Raw genomic sequence first — 14,623 nt, 5'->3', positions numbered from 1 at the left:
ATGTGAAATGGGTGATCTAACTTATTTCTATTTTCTTTTATTCACTGGACTAGTGTTTTAAATTTCCTGATTTAGTATCTACTCTGACTTTGTCATTGAAGGGATGAAGTTATTCTCATTTCATACTAAATTTTTCATCCTTTATGTAAACCATAGTTCCCCATAAAATTTACTAGGGCTACCCAGGATAAGAACAATATCACAATTAGCAATAAGTAAAAATCTCTACCTTCCTTTTATTCCTACACTAACATTTGCAACAGTCCTAAACAAGTTATTAACATATCCAAGCTCAGTTATGAAATGTTGCTGAATGATTTGAGATTACATCAACAGGATGATACATGCACATCTCCTAAAGTAGGCTTGTGGAAATTGGCCTATTTTAGGCCTAATGTATATTGGGGCTTAGAGGGGACCAGGTATTCTGTGTGTTATCAGACACTCAGTCTAAAACACTGATGGATCCAATATATTTCTATTACAGAAGATTTAGGAGAAGTCCGGTTGGCCTGCCTCCCTAAAATCCACTCATGCACACCTTCTCAATGGCAAGCCCTGTTAAGTCACTTAGGTGGCAACAAACGTGTAGAGTGGTTCTCTTCAAGACACCTGGTCACTGTGAAGAGGAAAAGACCAAACCCTCCAGCATATGACAGCATGACAAAACAAATGGCCCTCAGCCCCCAGCAGCTTTCACTCCTCCTCCTCTTATGGCAGCGAGAGGATCAGACTGAAAGCAGAGGGTGCTAAGGATCTCTGGGTACGACCAGGCTGCCATGCACGGAAACTGAACCTGGCCTGTTACAAGGTAAGATCGCTCATCGGTGAAGACAGGATATTTGTACAAATTGGAGCAGAATGGTATTAAGGGTAAGTTGTTACAATGGATAAAAGGATGGTTAAGTGGGAGAGGACAGAGGGTGGTAATCAATTGGTGCTGCTCTTCGTGGACTAATGTTATTAGTGGAGTCCCACAGGGTTCGCCTTGGTGACACTGACCACTCCACAATCGCAGAACATTTTTGGTTGACCCACCATGACCTTAACCTTAAATGCGATTACGAAGTGATCGACCAATCCCAGCACTTCCACTACCGCCTCTGGCTAGAATCGTTAAACATATCATGCAATTCAAGAACCTTGAATCGCTGAAAGGGCACAAGGATACACCATATCTTGGAATCAATTGTCTTGAAGCTCCACAAATGCTGGAAGCAAACCCACGCACGTCTGTGTGCCAACAATGAAAGCCAGTCTAGTATATAAATGCTCGATCATGAGGCCATGTACGCACCAGAGCGTGTACAACTTTTGTATCCGTTAAATTTTTATCTCTAATGTCTAGTGCATATTCTGTTAGAATCTGTATACGTTATAATGCTGAAGAAAGGGTCTGTTTACCCTGAAAGCTCCATTTTTAGTCATTAAAATGTCACTGGATGTATACTGTATTGTTATTTTCAATTTTAATTAACTAATAATGATTGGTTAATTAAAAATTAATCAATCCCAATAGCCTAAAAAACATGTCCCTTCTTTAAAAATGACAAATTCAGGATATCAAAGGCATGAAGCATGTAATTCTTTGAATTTGTTATAAGAAACTACCAAAAGGTAAATCTAATAATATGAAAAAAATTTTGAAAAGCTCAACAAAGGTGGATATGAACTTTCAACATTGGTCAGTTTTACTGATTGGCTCTTCAATTAATGATATTAATAAATGCTGTACTGCTCATCAAACACCACAATGAAACTACCTTCTTCTGCCCTGATTTAACTTTACACACACCTTTAAGATCATTAAATTTACACATATCATTTATTAATGGGTTACACAATAAATGAATAACTCTGTATAGTATATTGTTAATGATTAAAAATTAAATAATTCTTGTTCCCTAATATAATAAAGGCAGAATATAAATAAATATAAGCATGCATGAATTCTGCATACAGTAAGCAAAATTACTATTTTGAAATATTAAAATTGAGGGAGAGTATAAGAAATACTGAGAAATATAAGAAATACACAACTTCATATTTATATGAAATTAGTTGATAATATGACTATAATGAAAGAAATTAATTTCCAATTCCCTTATAATGGTTACATTTTCAAAATTTCTTATGGTTTTAAGAATTCAATATTTAAAAAAAATGGGGATTGTTCAGTCTTTGAAGAGGAAGATCAGTCTTTTCTACAGATTTTATGACAAATACTAAAAGGAATTTGAAACATCATCAAAGTAGTGTGAGGATTACCTTGTTGGTTAGAATTTTCTGTAATTATACAAAAATAACCAGAAAAATTATTATAATTTAGTTTTAACATGGGGTAGTCTTACACTCAACTTTACATTTCATTAGAATTCCAGTGTAATTTTCACACAAGATTTAAAAGTGCAAATAAATTCTACCTTTATATTGATTGTTCTGGAGAGTAGATATGTTGTGATAGAAATTTAACCGTATAATTTAATGGTGCATATAAAAAAGAAGTGTTATTTTTAGTCTCACTTTTGCTTACATTTAACTTAAAAAAGTTAAAAAAAAATGACTAACCTTGCTTAATTTTATCTGAAAAAATGTTTAAATAATTATAATCCACAATATTATAATTATTTAAACTTACCTTCATTTTCTTTTGATTCACCAGACTGAAATTCCAAAGGACAAGGATGAAGAACTAGAACAGAAAATCTTTATTTTATTTTATATGACTATGATGGATGAAAATGATTACATTTAAAGACAAACTATTGAATTTTAAAGGGACTTTGTTTCCATTTTTGTTTTGTTGACCTATCTCAGTCTAATTTCTGTTTTAGAAAACTTAAAATCAGATTTTAGTTTCACTATATTCAAGATTCAAAAAGACCCACTAATCTAAATTTTCCCCTGCTCTCCAAATTGATTAATGTAAAATATGTAATTTCCTTCTTTAAACTTGAGGGTTTTGTGTCAAACAATGTTAACTACAAAATTGCATTTTTGTTTTGAGATAACTTTATAAAAATAACAAATAATTAAAACAACTGAACACAATTGTGTTCAAATGAGTTTTAATTATTTTTTATTTTTTACTGTAATGTAAGATTTGTGATTTTTTTGTTTTAATTGCTGGAGAGTATCATACGGAAATTTTCTATGTATTATATTGAGGTAAACTTCTCTTATTATTTTACATTCAGAACATACTGAGCATTACAGAACATATACAGACCTTGGGTTGGTCCTTGAGGTTGTCACAGACATTCTCTCAGATATGCCAGACAATATTTTAGTATTAAATCAGCTCACACCAACCATAAGAATAAGTATTTACTGTAACTAGAATATTTATTTACATATTAAAATAAAATAAATATTTACAAAAACTGCTATTATATTAAATATACATGTAAAAACATTAAAACTGTGATAAAATCCTTGAGATAAAATACACTAAAATAAACCGGATTAAAAGCGATAAAAACGATAAAAATCTCTGGAGCTTTCGGAAGCTTGCACTCCCTTCCTCAGCAGTAACAAAACTTCCTACAGCACGTCCATATATAACAGGCTCACGGTACCTATACACGTGGTGCAGTCGGCGCATGGTCTGAACTGGAAGCGGAAATAGCTCGGGAACGTGTTAAGCAAAACCGTTCATCCGTACTTAGGATAATAGTTTCAAACAGAGGATGCATACGCATACCTCTGTCCCTATTCATAATATTGTGGTCGGATGAACAGATTCATAGGCTCTCGAGCCATTTACGGTTCCAGAACCCATGCACTCGATCCATGATAACCGCATCCTCTGGGGAAATTTGATGCTGCTTCTCCCAAAAATGTTCGGCCACAGCAGACTTATTGTAATCAGCAGTTTTTATAGCATTTGCATGCTCCCCCAGACGATCCTTGAGCCGTCGTTTTGTCTCGCCCACATAACATTCCCCACAATCCGGGCATTTTATCCTGTATACTACTCCACTACTCAGGTCCTTTGCTATTGGGTCTTTTACCTGAGACAACACTGTGTGCAACCTCCGCCCGGGAAGCTGCACACAGCGTGTTTTATAGCCCCGCAAAATTCTAGCGAGATGCTCAGTAACGCCCAGATAGTAAGGAATGTATGCGGTAGCGACAGGAACAAACGGTTCCTGACGGTTAGACTCTATTCCTCTACTAAATCTGTCCATGATCCTCTGGGGGTATCCGCATTTTCTAAGGTCTGCTGTGACCCGTCTAATTTCACATTCTTTGTCCTCAGAGGTGGTGCAGTGTGACCCTGCTCTATCTAGTAGAGCTTTCACTACACTATTCTTATGCTGCCCAGCTTGTGCTGAACTATAATGGGTGTACTGGCCTCTGCACATAGGTTTTTTAAACACAGAAGTTTTTAGCCTAGGGCCTACCCTAGAGACCAGTACATCCAAGAAAGGAAGGGTACCTCCTGTTTCCACCTCTGAGGTAAATTGTATAAATTGGGAGAAGCTATTAAGCCAATGGAGTGCATCATCCTCTCTCCCCTTCTGGACCACGGTAAAGGTATCATCAACATACCTTTTCCATTTCTTTATGGGAAACTGACATCCACTAAAAACCCTCTCCTCTAACTCCTCCATGGCCAGATTGGCCACGATGGCGCTAATAAGAGATCCCATGGCTGTACCGTGAACCTGTTTGTACATAACACCTTGGTACACCATAGTGGTGCTGGCCAGACAAAGTTCCACACCCGAACAAATATCCTCTACGTTTAAAAGCGATCTACTACCCAAAGAGACATCATTACTCAAAGATCTTCTAACACATGTGTTAGAAGATCTTCTAACACTTTTAAACGTAGAGGATATTTGTTCGGGTGTGGAACAAATTGTGGAACGTAGAGGATATTTGTTCGGGTGTGGCGCCAACACCACATGGAGGAACACTGCTCCTCTATGTTACCAGGCAATACTAGGTGGTAGATGACTCTCAACAACCAGTGAAATACCACCACTTTGCTTATTGGAGGCTTGAAGTGGTGGAACCCATGTTTAGTCTCTAGAGCTAAGTTCTGGTCTCCCTTCCCAATCTCTTCCATCATGCAGTATGATTGATGACTTTTGAGGTTATGATGAACATCATGGCGAGATCCAATATTCCTTACATTTCGAGGGTACAGCTCTAAAACGGTGTTCGCAGGCCGGCCGCTAGTTAGTACACTGGACCGAACCTATTGGTAACTCTCTAGGAGGCTTCCGGATCAGCTATGTATAATCTTGCTACCTCTACTCTGCCAGACAGTGACTGGAGGGAGTCCGAGTAGTGTGTATGCGGGGAGCATTGTCGAGGCCACGTTATGTCAAGGATCTGGGTATATTCTTACCATGTGTACGCCATATCCAAAAATTTCATTACTTCATACAGCATGTCCCACCAACCTTTTCTTACTATTGAATACACCGTGAATTGTCAAACTAATAGAACAAGCTTATCTGCGAAAAGATCTAAACCTCCCAAGCAGTTCCTAATTCATTTCACAAATATACGTGGTCTCAATTCTAATCTCAACGATGTCATTTCCACTTGCAATTCTAATCTCAACGATGTCCATTTCCACATGCAGTCTGCCAAACCCGACATGCTTTTTCTGACAGAATCTCAGTTATCGGTTGATTCAACTACTGCTCATCTCAGATGCCCAAATTATTCACTGTATGATTCCTTTCTCCTCAAAGGTGGTACTTGTGCATATGTCTGTTCTGATATTCCCTGTCAGAGACTTGGCAATTTGGAATCTCCTCTCTTTGATCTTCTCTGGTTTAAAATCTCTCTACCTCATTGTGTAAAATTCATCTGTTGTCTCTACCGTTCTCCCAACTCCACTAATCACTTGGAGCTCTTTGACTTCCTCTCTTTGCAACTTGACTTTCTCCAGTCCAACTTTCCTGCACAGATTGTTCATTTACCTACAAGAATATCGAACAATCCTAATCATACAGCCAATACACTTGATCTTTTTCTCACAAACAACCCTTCTAAGTACACGGTCAAAGTGAGAGGTCCTTTAGGCGCTTCAGCTCACAACTTGGTGATTGTCTCTTCTCCAATGGAACCTTTATCTCATGGCTATTCCCAACCTCGTGTTGTTTGGCATTACAAGAATGCAAAATAGGATGACCTGCGAGACTTCTTTTCTTCTTTTCCTTGGTCAGATTACTGTTTCAAAACTTCTGATGTCAACGTTTGCTCAGATCGTGTCAGTGAAATTATTCTTGCAGGAATGGAATCCTTTATCCCACACTCCACTTTAAAATCTAATCTGTTATCTAAACCTTGGTTTTCCAATAAATGTGCTAAGTCTGTTCAAAAGAAGAATGTTGCATATCGTAATTGGCTTCTTTCTAATTCTTCAGTTTCATTTTCTGCCTACACCAAAGCTAGCAACAATTGTAAAGCAGTTATTAATCAGTCCAAATTTGAGTTTGAACAGGCTAAGAGTAGAAAACTTGCTTCTTGCCCTGATGGTAGCCGAGCATTCTGGTCTCTTCTCCACTATTGGCCGCAACTTTTGCCCATCTCTGCTTCCACCTTTGTCCAAACCAGATGGTTCTGTTGTCATTTCAGCCAAAGGACCTGCTGGCGTCCCATTTTTCTTCCAGCTCATGTATTAATGATCTTGGTAAAACATCCCCCACCATTCCCAACGGTCCATTCAATGTCTCCTGTGGTCTACCGTCTAAAGGATGTCAGAAGGATTTTGACGACTGTTGATGCTAGGAAAGCTTCAGGTCCTGATGGTATTTCTCCACTTGTTCTCAAAACCTGTGCTCCTGAACTTACTCCTGTTCTTTGCCGCCTTTTTCACTTTCTTATTCCAAAGGTGTTTTCCCTTCTGCTTGGAAATTTGCCCATATCCAGCCAGTTCCTAAAAAGGGTGACAAATCCCTCCCATCCAATTATCGTCCCATTGCAATTACTTCTACTCCTTCTAAAGTAATAGAGAAATCAATTAACCGCCAACTCTTAAACTACCTAGAAACCTTCCGTCTGATCAACGATCGCCAGTATGGATTCCGTCAGTGTCGATCCACTGGTGATATTCTGGCTTATGTTACCCATTTATGGACTAATTCAATGGAAAGGTTCGGTGAAACGCAAGTAGTTGCTCTTGTCATCTCAAAGGCTTTTGATCGTGTTTGGCATAAAGGTCTTCTAAACAAGCTTCCATCCTATGGTTTGCCAACTGTTTTTGTAATTGGTTATCCAGTTTTTTCTCTGATCACTCACTAAGGGTAATGGTAGATGGCTCTCTGTCTTCTAACTTCTCCACTAATGCCGGTGTCCCCCAAGGTTCAGTTCTTTCCCCCACTCTTTTCCTCTTGTATATTAATGACCTTCTTCCATTGACTGGAAATCCTATCTATAGTTTTGCCGATGATAGCACATTACATTCGACTTTCCATTTTGAGAAACCTTGTCCTGCTCAATCAACTTCTCGTAAATCTGCTACCAATTCCTTAAATACCGATCTTCAGGTAATTCTCCAGTGGGGCAAAGACAACTTAGTTGATTTCAACCCTTCTAAAACTCAGTCTTGTCTTATATCTCGCAAAAAGGATTCTTCTGCTCCTATGCTTATCTTTAGTGACAATCCGATTTCTAGGCAAAATGATATATCAAGTGGTAATCATATATCAAGTGGTAATCAATGGACACTGCTCATCGTGGACTGATGTTATTAGTGGAGTCCCTCAGGGCTCAGTGTTGGGTCCATTATTGTTTTCTGTATTTATAAATGATATTGATGATGGTATATCGGGATTAATGTCCAAGTTTGCAGACGATACAAAGGTTGGCAGGGTTGTCAAGGACACTACTGACACTATGCTTCTGCAACAGGATCTGGAAAGGTTGAGCAGATGGGCTGAGAGGTGGCAAATGAAGTTTAACATTGACAAATGTAAAGTACTACACATGGGAAACAGCAACCCCAGAGCAACGTATCAACTCTATGGTACAACACTGACAGTGGTAGAGAATGAAAGGGACTTGGGGGTGGTTGTGCAGGCAGATATGAAGTTCTCTGAACAGTGCAGACGGGCTGCAAGAGTAGCTCATGGAGTATTGTCAATGATATACAGGAATTTTTCCAGCAGGGATAAGGAGGTGATTATTCCATTGTATAAGGCGATGGTCAGGCCACACCTAGAGTACTGTATACAGGTCTGGAGGCCTCATTTCAAGAAGGATGTAGAGCTGCTGGAACGAGTACAGAGAAGGGCAACAAGATTAGTGAATGGAACAAAGGGTTGCTCTTACGAAGAAAGGCTTAAGTTTTGCAAATTACAGTGTCTGGAGACTAGGCACCAGCGAGGTGATCTGATAGAGGTGTATAAAGCCTTGAATGGTTTAAGCATGCTCAATGCTGATGGGATTCTTCCTCTAGCTCAGAATAATCACCTGAGAGGGCATAAATTCAAATTGAGGAAAGACAGATGTAGGATAGACGTGCGGAAATTTGCCTTTAGCCAGCGGGTGGTTGGTTGGTGGAACAGACTTCCATCCCTTGTGGTGGAGGTTGATAGCCTAAATAAGTTTAAGGCTCAGCTGGACAGGTATTTTGAACGAACAGAGGGGTGAAGTGGAAGTGATTTTTTTTTTTTTTTTTTTTTTGGCTGATGCTGCATAAGCTTGCTTTCTTGCATCAAATGCCTCTACTAATGCTAATGCTAAATGCTATCTCTTTTGGGGATTACCCTAACTTCTAATCTCTCTTGGCACAAGCACATTACAAATATTGCTTCCTCCGCATCTAAAAAATTTGGTTTTCTCTTTCGCTCTCGGCGTTACTTTTCTTCCAAACAGCTGTTCACTCTGTATAAATCGCAAATCCGCCCTGCCATGGAATATTGTTTCCACATCTGGGGTGGTGCCCCCAAAACCTCTCTCAGGCTTCTTGTTTCCATTCAGAAGAGGGTAGTTAGATTAATTAATGATTCATCTCTAACAAAGTCTCTCCACTCGCTTTCTCATAGATGTACTGTTTCTGCTGCATGCCTCTTCTACAAATACTTCAATGGGCACTGTTCTTCTGAATTGGCTTCTATAATTCCTGCTCTCTCTTTCAAAACAGTCAGAACACGTGCCACCACCAGCCAACATCCATTTATTTCCAACTTCAAACCCACAGAACCAACTTTTCATCTTCCTCATTTATTCATTCAACTGCTGTTTTCTGGAACAACCTTCCTTCATACATATTTCCTGAAAATTACAATCTACAGAAGTTCAAGTCCAATGTCAAGAAATATCTTCTTTCGTCTTCTCAACCTCCAACCCAAGCATGGTAGTACTATAGGTTCTAATACCTCTCATGTGTGGGTTTCACATAAAAAAAAAATATTGAGCATTACAGCTCTGGTTCATACTAATAAATAACAATACATATCTTGTCATGCAGCTGTATCCCTCTAGTACTTTACAAGTTAGCTTGAGCTATAAGCACATTTCTCGTAAAACAATAAAATGTCAAATGACCTTTTCTTGGTTAATTATAAAAACGTTTAATACAAAATGATTTTGTAGTTAACGTTGTTTGACACTAAACCCTCAAACTATACCTTTACAAATGGCTGTGTCCCTATCTCTCTCTCTGCTTAGTAATGGCCTGGCATATCCCTCCAAAAAAACAACAAGCAAAACCCTAAATTATTTCTGCTAAAGAATCAGATTAAATTTACAGATTTAAATTTACATTTCATGGTCCCTCCTTGACATTAAATAACAAGTATTACTGATCCCTCTGTGTTAGGTGCATCTGCTTATAGAAAATAATTTATTTATTTTGAATTTTGTATGGTTTCTAATTGTGCTATAGGGTTTCTTCAGAGTACAACAGTGTGATGTATTTACTCTCCTCTTGTAGGTATCCTTATGTAACTTTAAAGAAAACAGGTATTTGTCATTTTTTGTTGAATTTTTTTTTTAAATTGTAGCCTTTCTAATGTGTTTTTTACAAACATATGACTGAGCAAGCAATTGTAATTGTGTTTTTATTCTATAATGTGGGCCCATCTGGTGTCTTGTGCCATTCTGAGCAAGGTTGGAGTACCATATGTGCCTTTCACTTATAATAAACATTTATTTAAATATTTACGTTCTATTGGAGAATTGTTACTTATTTGAAGTATAAGATTCAGGCAAGTTATGGCGACGAATTCTACAAACTTTGATTTATTTCAACTAAATACATGTTATTTGTTATTTGGTTTTTTTAGGAGCATTAGCAACTAAGGCCATATTGCTCCGGGATATGCGGTGGTCATTCCCTGACCTTTCCGCATTCTCCGTATTTGGTGGTGACGGGCTCGAACCCCGGTCTAATCAAGAAGCGTGTGCTATGCACTGCTGCTCCTTCCCACCTGGCTACGGAGGCGCCGCCAAACAACTGAATACAGAACTGATACATATGTACTGACATGCATGTCAGTTAAAATTTTTCATAGTTTCAGACTTTACAGCTAAGGCTTTTATTATTTTGTAATTTTTGCTAAAATAAATGTATTGGTCACATAGAAAATCATCTTTTATTTCTTTAGGTTTATTTTGTAAAACATTTAAAAATGAATTTGTCATTCTGCTTAGAAAAGCTTTTTATTTTATTTTATTTTTTGATGGGAGGATTACCCAAACTTAAACCATACACATGCAGTGTGTTCTTTGGCCTGTTTGACTGCTGGATGAAAAAATTAGGATCTAGGGACCAACTAACTACCTTGGCTATGGTATACAAAAGCCCATTAAAGTCCCTTGTAGGATTGAAAAGCAGGTCTTTTCAATATGGTGGGGAAGAACAGTGATCATGACTGCTGTGCTACTTATGAGTCTAACTGCACAAATTGTGTAATCCACATTTTTTTTTAAATCTTATGAATTGCACAATTTAACTGATCATGTTTGAATACTAACATGTTGCCAAAAATTTTGTTGCAAGGCCAAAAAAAGGTTAGAAACATTGCATTAACATATATAAAAATGCAAACAATGTTAATTGTCTTCAAAGTTAGATGCTTTTGAAATTAAAAGCTTTTAATTAAATGAGAAATCCAAAATGTACCCGAGATTACGTTCTACCAAAAATAAAGTAAAAAAAAAGTCACTACTTTTATAACATCTAAATTGGCATTTGCTCTTTCAAGGATAAAAAATACTTTTTGTTGCCTTCTTGGCACTTTAAGATGTGAATACATTTCATATAATTTTTGTCTCTACATGCTATTTTCATGTTAAATTGACACAAACTATATAATGCAAACTGCAGAGGGGTAACGAAACAGGCCTACGCGCTCTGGATTCATTAAGAAATTTATTATAGTTACACACAGAGCGTACAAATAAAGAAGAAATATATGAGCTTTCGGCTATATGGTAGCCTTCATCAGAATTAAAAATACATGAATGGCAGTTGGAATGAAGATGTGCACTGCCAGGTGCGTGAGACGCGAGGTTTAATTGTTTGTTGACGTCTGTGGCTGTGACGCATGATGACGTGGCCAGCGCTTGTCCAATGATAGAACTACTGACTCTGTGATCGGGTTGACTTGGCAACCACTGTTCCTGTTCAAGGATTTATCCGAAAATTTTATATTTAACGATTCCAACCAGGTACGTTTTAGGTAATGGTGGGATCTGTCTACCACCACGACATCGCGGTGTGGGTCGATGTCGTGGTGGGTTGTCCAGACATGTTCGGCGATAGCTGAGTGTTCTATATCCGCTAAACGGATCGCTCTTTTGTGCTCCGAGAGACGTTTCGAGTCGACGTCCAGTCTCTCCAAAGTAGCAGCTAGTGCAGTCACGGCAAGAGATGCGGTAGACCAAACCGCTCTGCAGAAGGGTGGGGACAGGTGTTTTCACGTTGGAAATGAAAGAACGCAGTTTCTTGCCTGGGAGTTGGATGCACTTTATTCCGTGCGTTCTCAGGATTCTACCGATCTGTTGTGACGGTTGGGGTAGTATGGGATGAATGCCCTCGTGGATGGCTCGTCACTGTTGGTGTTGTAGCTGGTCGTCACGATGTCACGTGTCTGTAGATCACACCTGTCGAGGACGTCAGTGGGGTAGCCACACCTCGTAAGGTCTGCTTTGACCCTAGTGACCTCTTTGCGTCTTTCATCAGCGGAGCTGGAGTGTGTCCAGGCGCGAGTAAGCAAGGTTCGGGCAGTGGAGAGGAGGTGGCCTCGCGCGTGTGCTGACCGGAAGTTGGTGAACTGGCCAGCACACATGGGCTTACGATAAACTGTAGTCCTCAGGTATGTGCCTTCACGTCGGACAAGTGTATCTAGGTATGGTAAAGAGTTGTTCGACTCCAGCTCAATCGTGAATTTTATGAAGGGCGATAGTGAGTTGAGGTATGATAGAAGTCGCTGACCTGAGTCTCTAGGGATGACCACGAACACATCGTCAACATAGCGACACCAAAAGGCGATGTGATCTGGTGCGTGTGCAAACGCACGTCCCTCTAACTCCTCCATCACGATGTTTGCTGTGACTGAGCTGACAGGGGAACCCATGGCCGTGCCATGTATCTGCTGGTAGACTGAGTCATTAAATATGATCGCACCCCCTGTTAAGCACAGTCTGAGGGCGGCGGAAATGTCATCGGGTGTGAGACCAGTTCTTTTGTTGAGGGTTCTATCATTGTCCAAGAGTTGTTTTGCACAAGAAATGGCAAGTTCCACAGGGATGGAGGTAAAGAGCGATATGACGTCGAACGATGCCATAACTTGATCCTGCGAGATGGATACAGTGCGAATCCTCTTTATGAATTCAACACTGTTGGAGACGGTGTGGGTGGTCTTGCCAACTAGAGGAGAAAGAAGTCTCGAGACAAATTTAGACAGCTCGTAAGTCGGTGATCCACAGCAGGATACAATTGGTCTCAGTGGTGTGTCTTCTTTGTGCACTTTCGGTAGGCCGTAAAACCGTGGGATCTGACATCCGGAGGCACGGAGGTGATTACGGGTTGACTGTGTGATCTTCCCTTGTTTCAGCCAACTGTTGATGAGGATATTCACCTCTGATTCCCATCGTTCTAAAACTCTGTTGGGGTTGATGGTCAGGGGTTTGTATACGGTAGTATCTCGTAAAAGTAGTAGCGCTTTCGCCATGTAATCAGTGTGATCCATTACAACCGTACGGCGGCCTTTGTCTGCCGGTAGAATGACAATGGACGAATCCTGTTTCAATGCCTTGAGGGCAGAAAACTGTGTACGGTTGAGGTTAGAAGAGACGGGGCGAGCACGGTGTAGAACTGCTGCAGTCTTCAAGCGGATTGTGTTGGCTACATCTTCTGGGAGGCGTGATAAGCTGGCTTCCACACCTAAGGCGATGTCGGTGATCGGCGGGTGCTTAGGAAGAACGGCAAATGTCATGCCAAGAGTCAATAAGTTTATTTGGTCCGCAGATAACTGTTTGCTGCTTAGGTTCAATACGAAGTCCGTGGAATTAGTGAGAGGGGTATTACGTTGGCTGCGAAATTGACGGGATTCATTAATCAAATTACAAAACTTACGTTTCTGTCGGGCACAATAAAGATCTGATTCTCTGACGGCCTGGTGACATAAAGTGTTGACCACATCGGTGTAAACGGGATCGGGAATCAGAGTCTTAAGGTCGGCTAGTAGGGTTGCCTTGCTCGCTGAAGCACGTTGTATGTCATGATGGAGGCAGCCGATCCATATACGTAGGGTTTTGAGGCCGAAGTTCCGACAGGCACGTCTCATGCGCTCATTAGAAAACGGTTGTTTGTAGCGAAACCCTTTCGGTATAATCTCGTTAGCTTTGCACCTATGCGCAAACCTCAGGTGTTGTCTACTACGGGCTATAAAGATAAAATCTTTCTGTAGTCTCACGACCATGTCGTATGCTGGTTGGCCAAGAATAGTACGAACATAACGAAACAGGCCTACGCGCTCTGGATTCATTAAGAAATTTATTATAGTTACACACACAGCGTACAAATAAAGAAGAAATATATGAGCTTTCGGCTATATGGTAGCCTTCATCAGAATTAAAAATACATGAATGGCAGTTGGAATGAAGATGTGCACTGCCAGGTGCGTGAGACGCGAGGTTTAATTGTTTGTTGACGTCTGTGGCTGTGACGCATGATGACGTGGCCAGCGCTTGTCCAATGATAGAACTACTGACTCTGTGATCGGGTTGACTTGGCAACCACTGTTCCTGTTCAAGGATTTATCCGAAGATTTTATATTTAACGATTCCAACCAGGTACGTTTTAGGTAATGGTGGGATCTGTCTACCACCACGACATCGCGGTGTGGGTCGATGTCGTGGTGGGTTGTCCAGACATGTTCGGCGATAGCTGAGTGTTCTATATCCGCTAAACGGATCGCTCTTTTGTGCTCCGAGAGACGTTCCTCGAGTCGACGTCCAGTCTCTCCAAAGTAGCAGCTAGTGCAGTCACGGCAAGAGATGCGGTAGACCAAACCGCTCTGCAGAAGGGTGGGGACAGGTGTTTTCACGTTGGAAATGAAAGAACGCAGTTTCTTGCCTGGGAGTTGGATGCACTTTATTCCGTGCGTTCTCAGGATTCTACCGATCTGTTGTGACAGGTTGGGGT

At 40.1% G+C, this 14,623-nt stretch overlaps 1 protein-coding gene across 3 annotated transcripts in view; it reads right to left on the bottom strand.

Annotated features, from left to right (window-relative positions):
• LOC150077535 (uncharacterized) overlaps nucleotides 1-14,623 on the bottom strand; it is a 441,090-nt gene that overhangs the window by 72,103 nt on the left and 354,364 nt on the right. For all 3 annotated transcript variants that reach the window (XM_090386301.1, XM_090386302.1, XM_090386303.1), the window contains exon 14: nucleotides 2,639-2,692. In XM_090386301.1, the coding sequence (XP_090242427.1) occupies nucleotides 2,639-2,692 (54 nt within the window). The remainder of the gene's footprint in view (nucleotides 1-2,638; nucleotides 2,693-14,623) is intronic.

Source organism: Mastigoproctus giganteus, chromosome 12 (assembly GCF_048544385.1).
Source record: "Mastigoproctus giganteus isolate SK-2022 chromosome 12, ASM4854438v1, whole genome shotgun sequence".
NCBI classification, from domain to species: Eukaryota; Metazoa; Arthropoda; class Arachnida; order Uropygi; family Thelyphonidae; genus Mastigoproctus; species Mastigoproctus giganteus.
The sequence above is the reverse complement of the archived record's forward strand: the minus strand, read 5'-3'. Positions and strand labels throughout refer to the sequence as shown.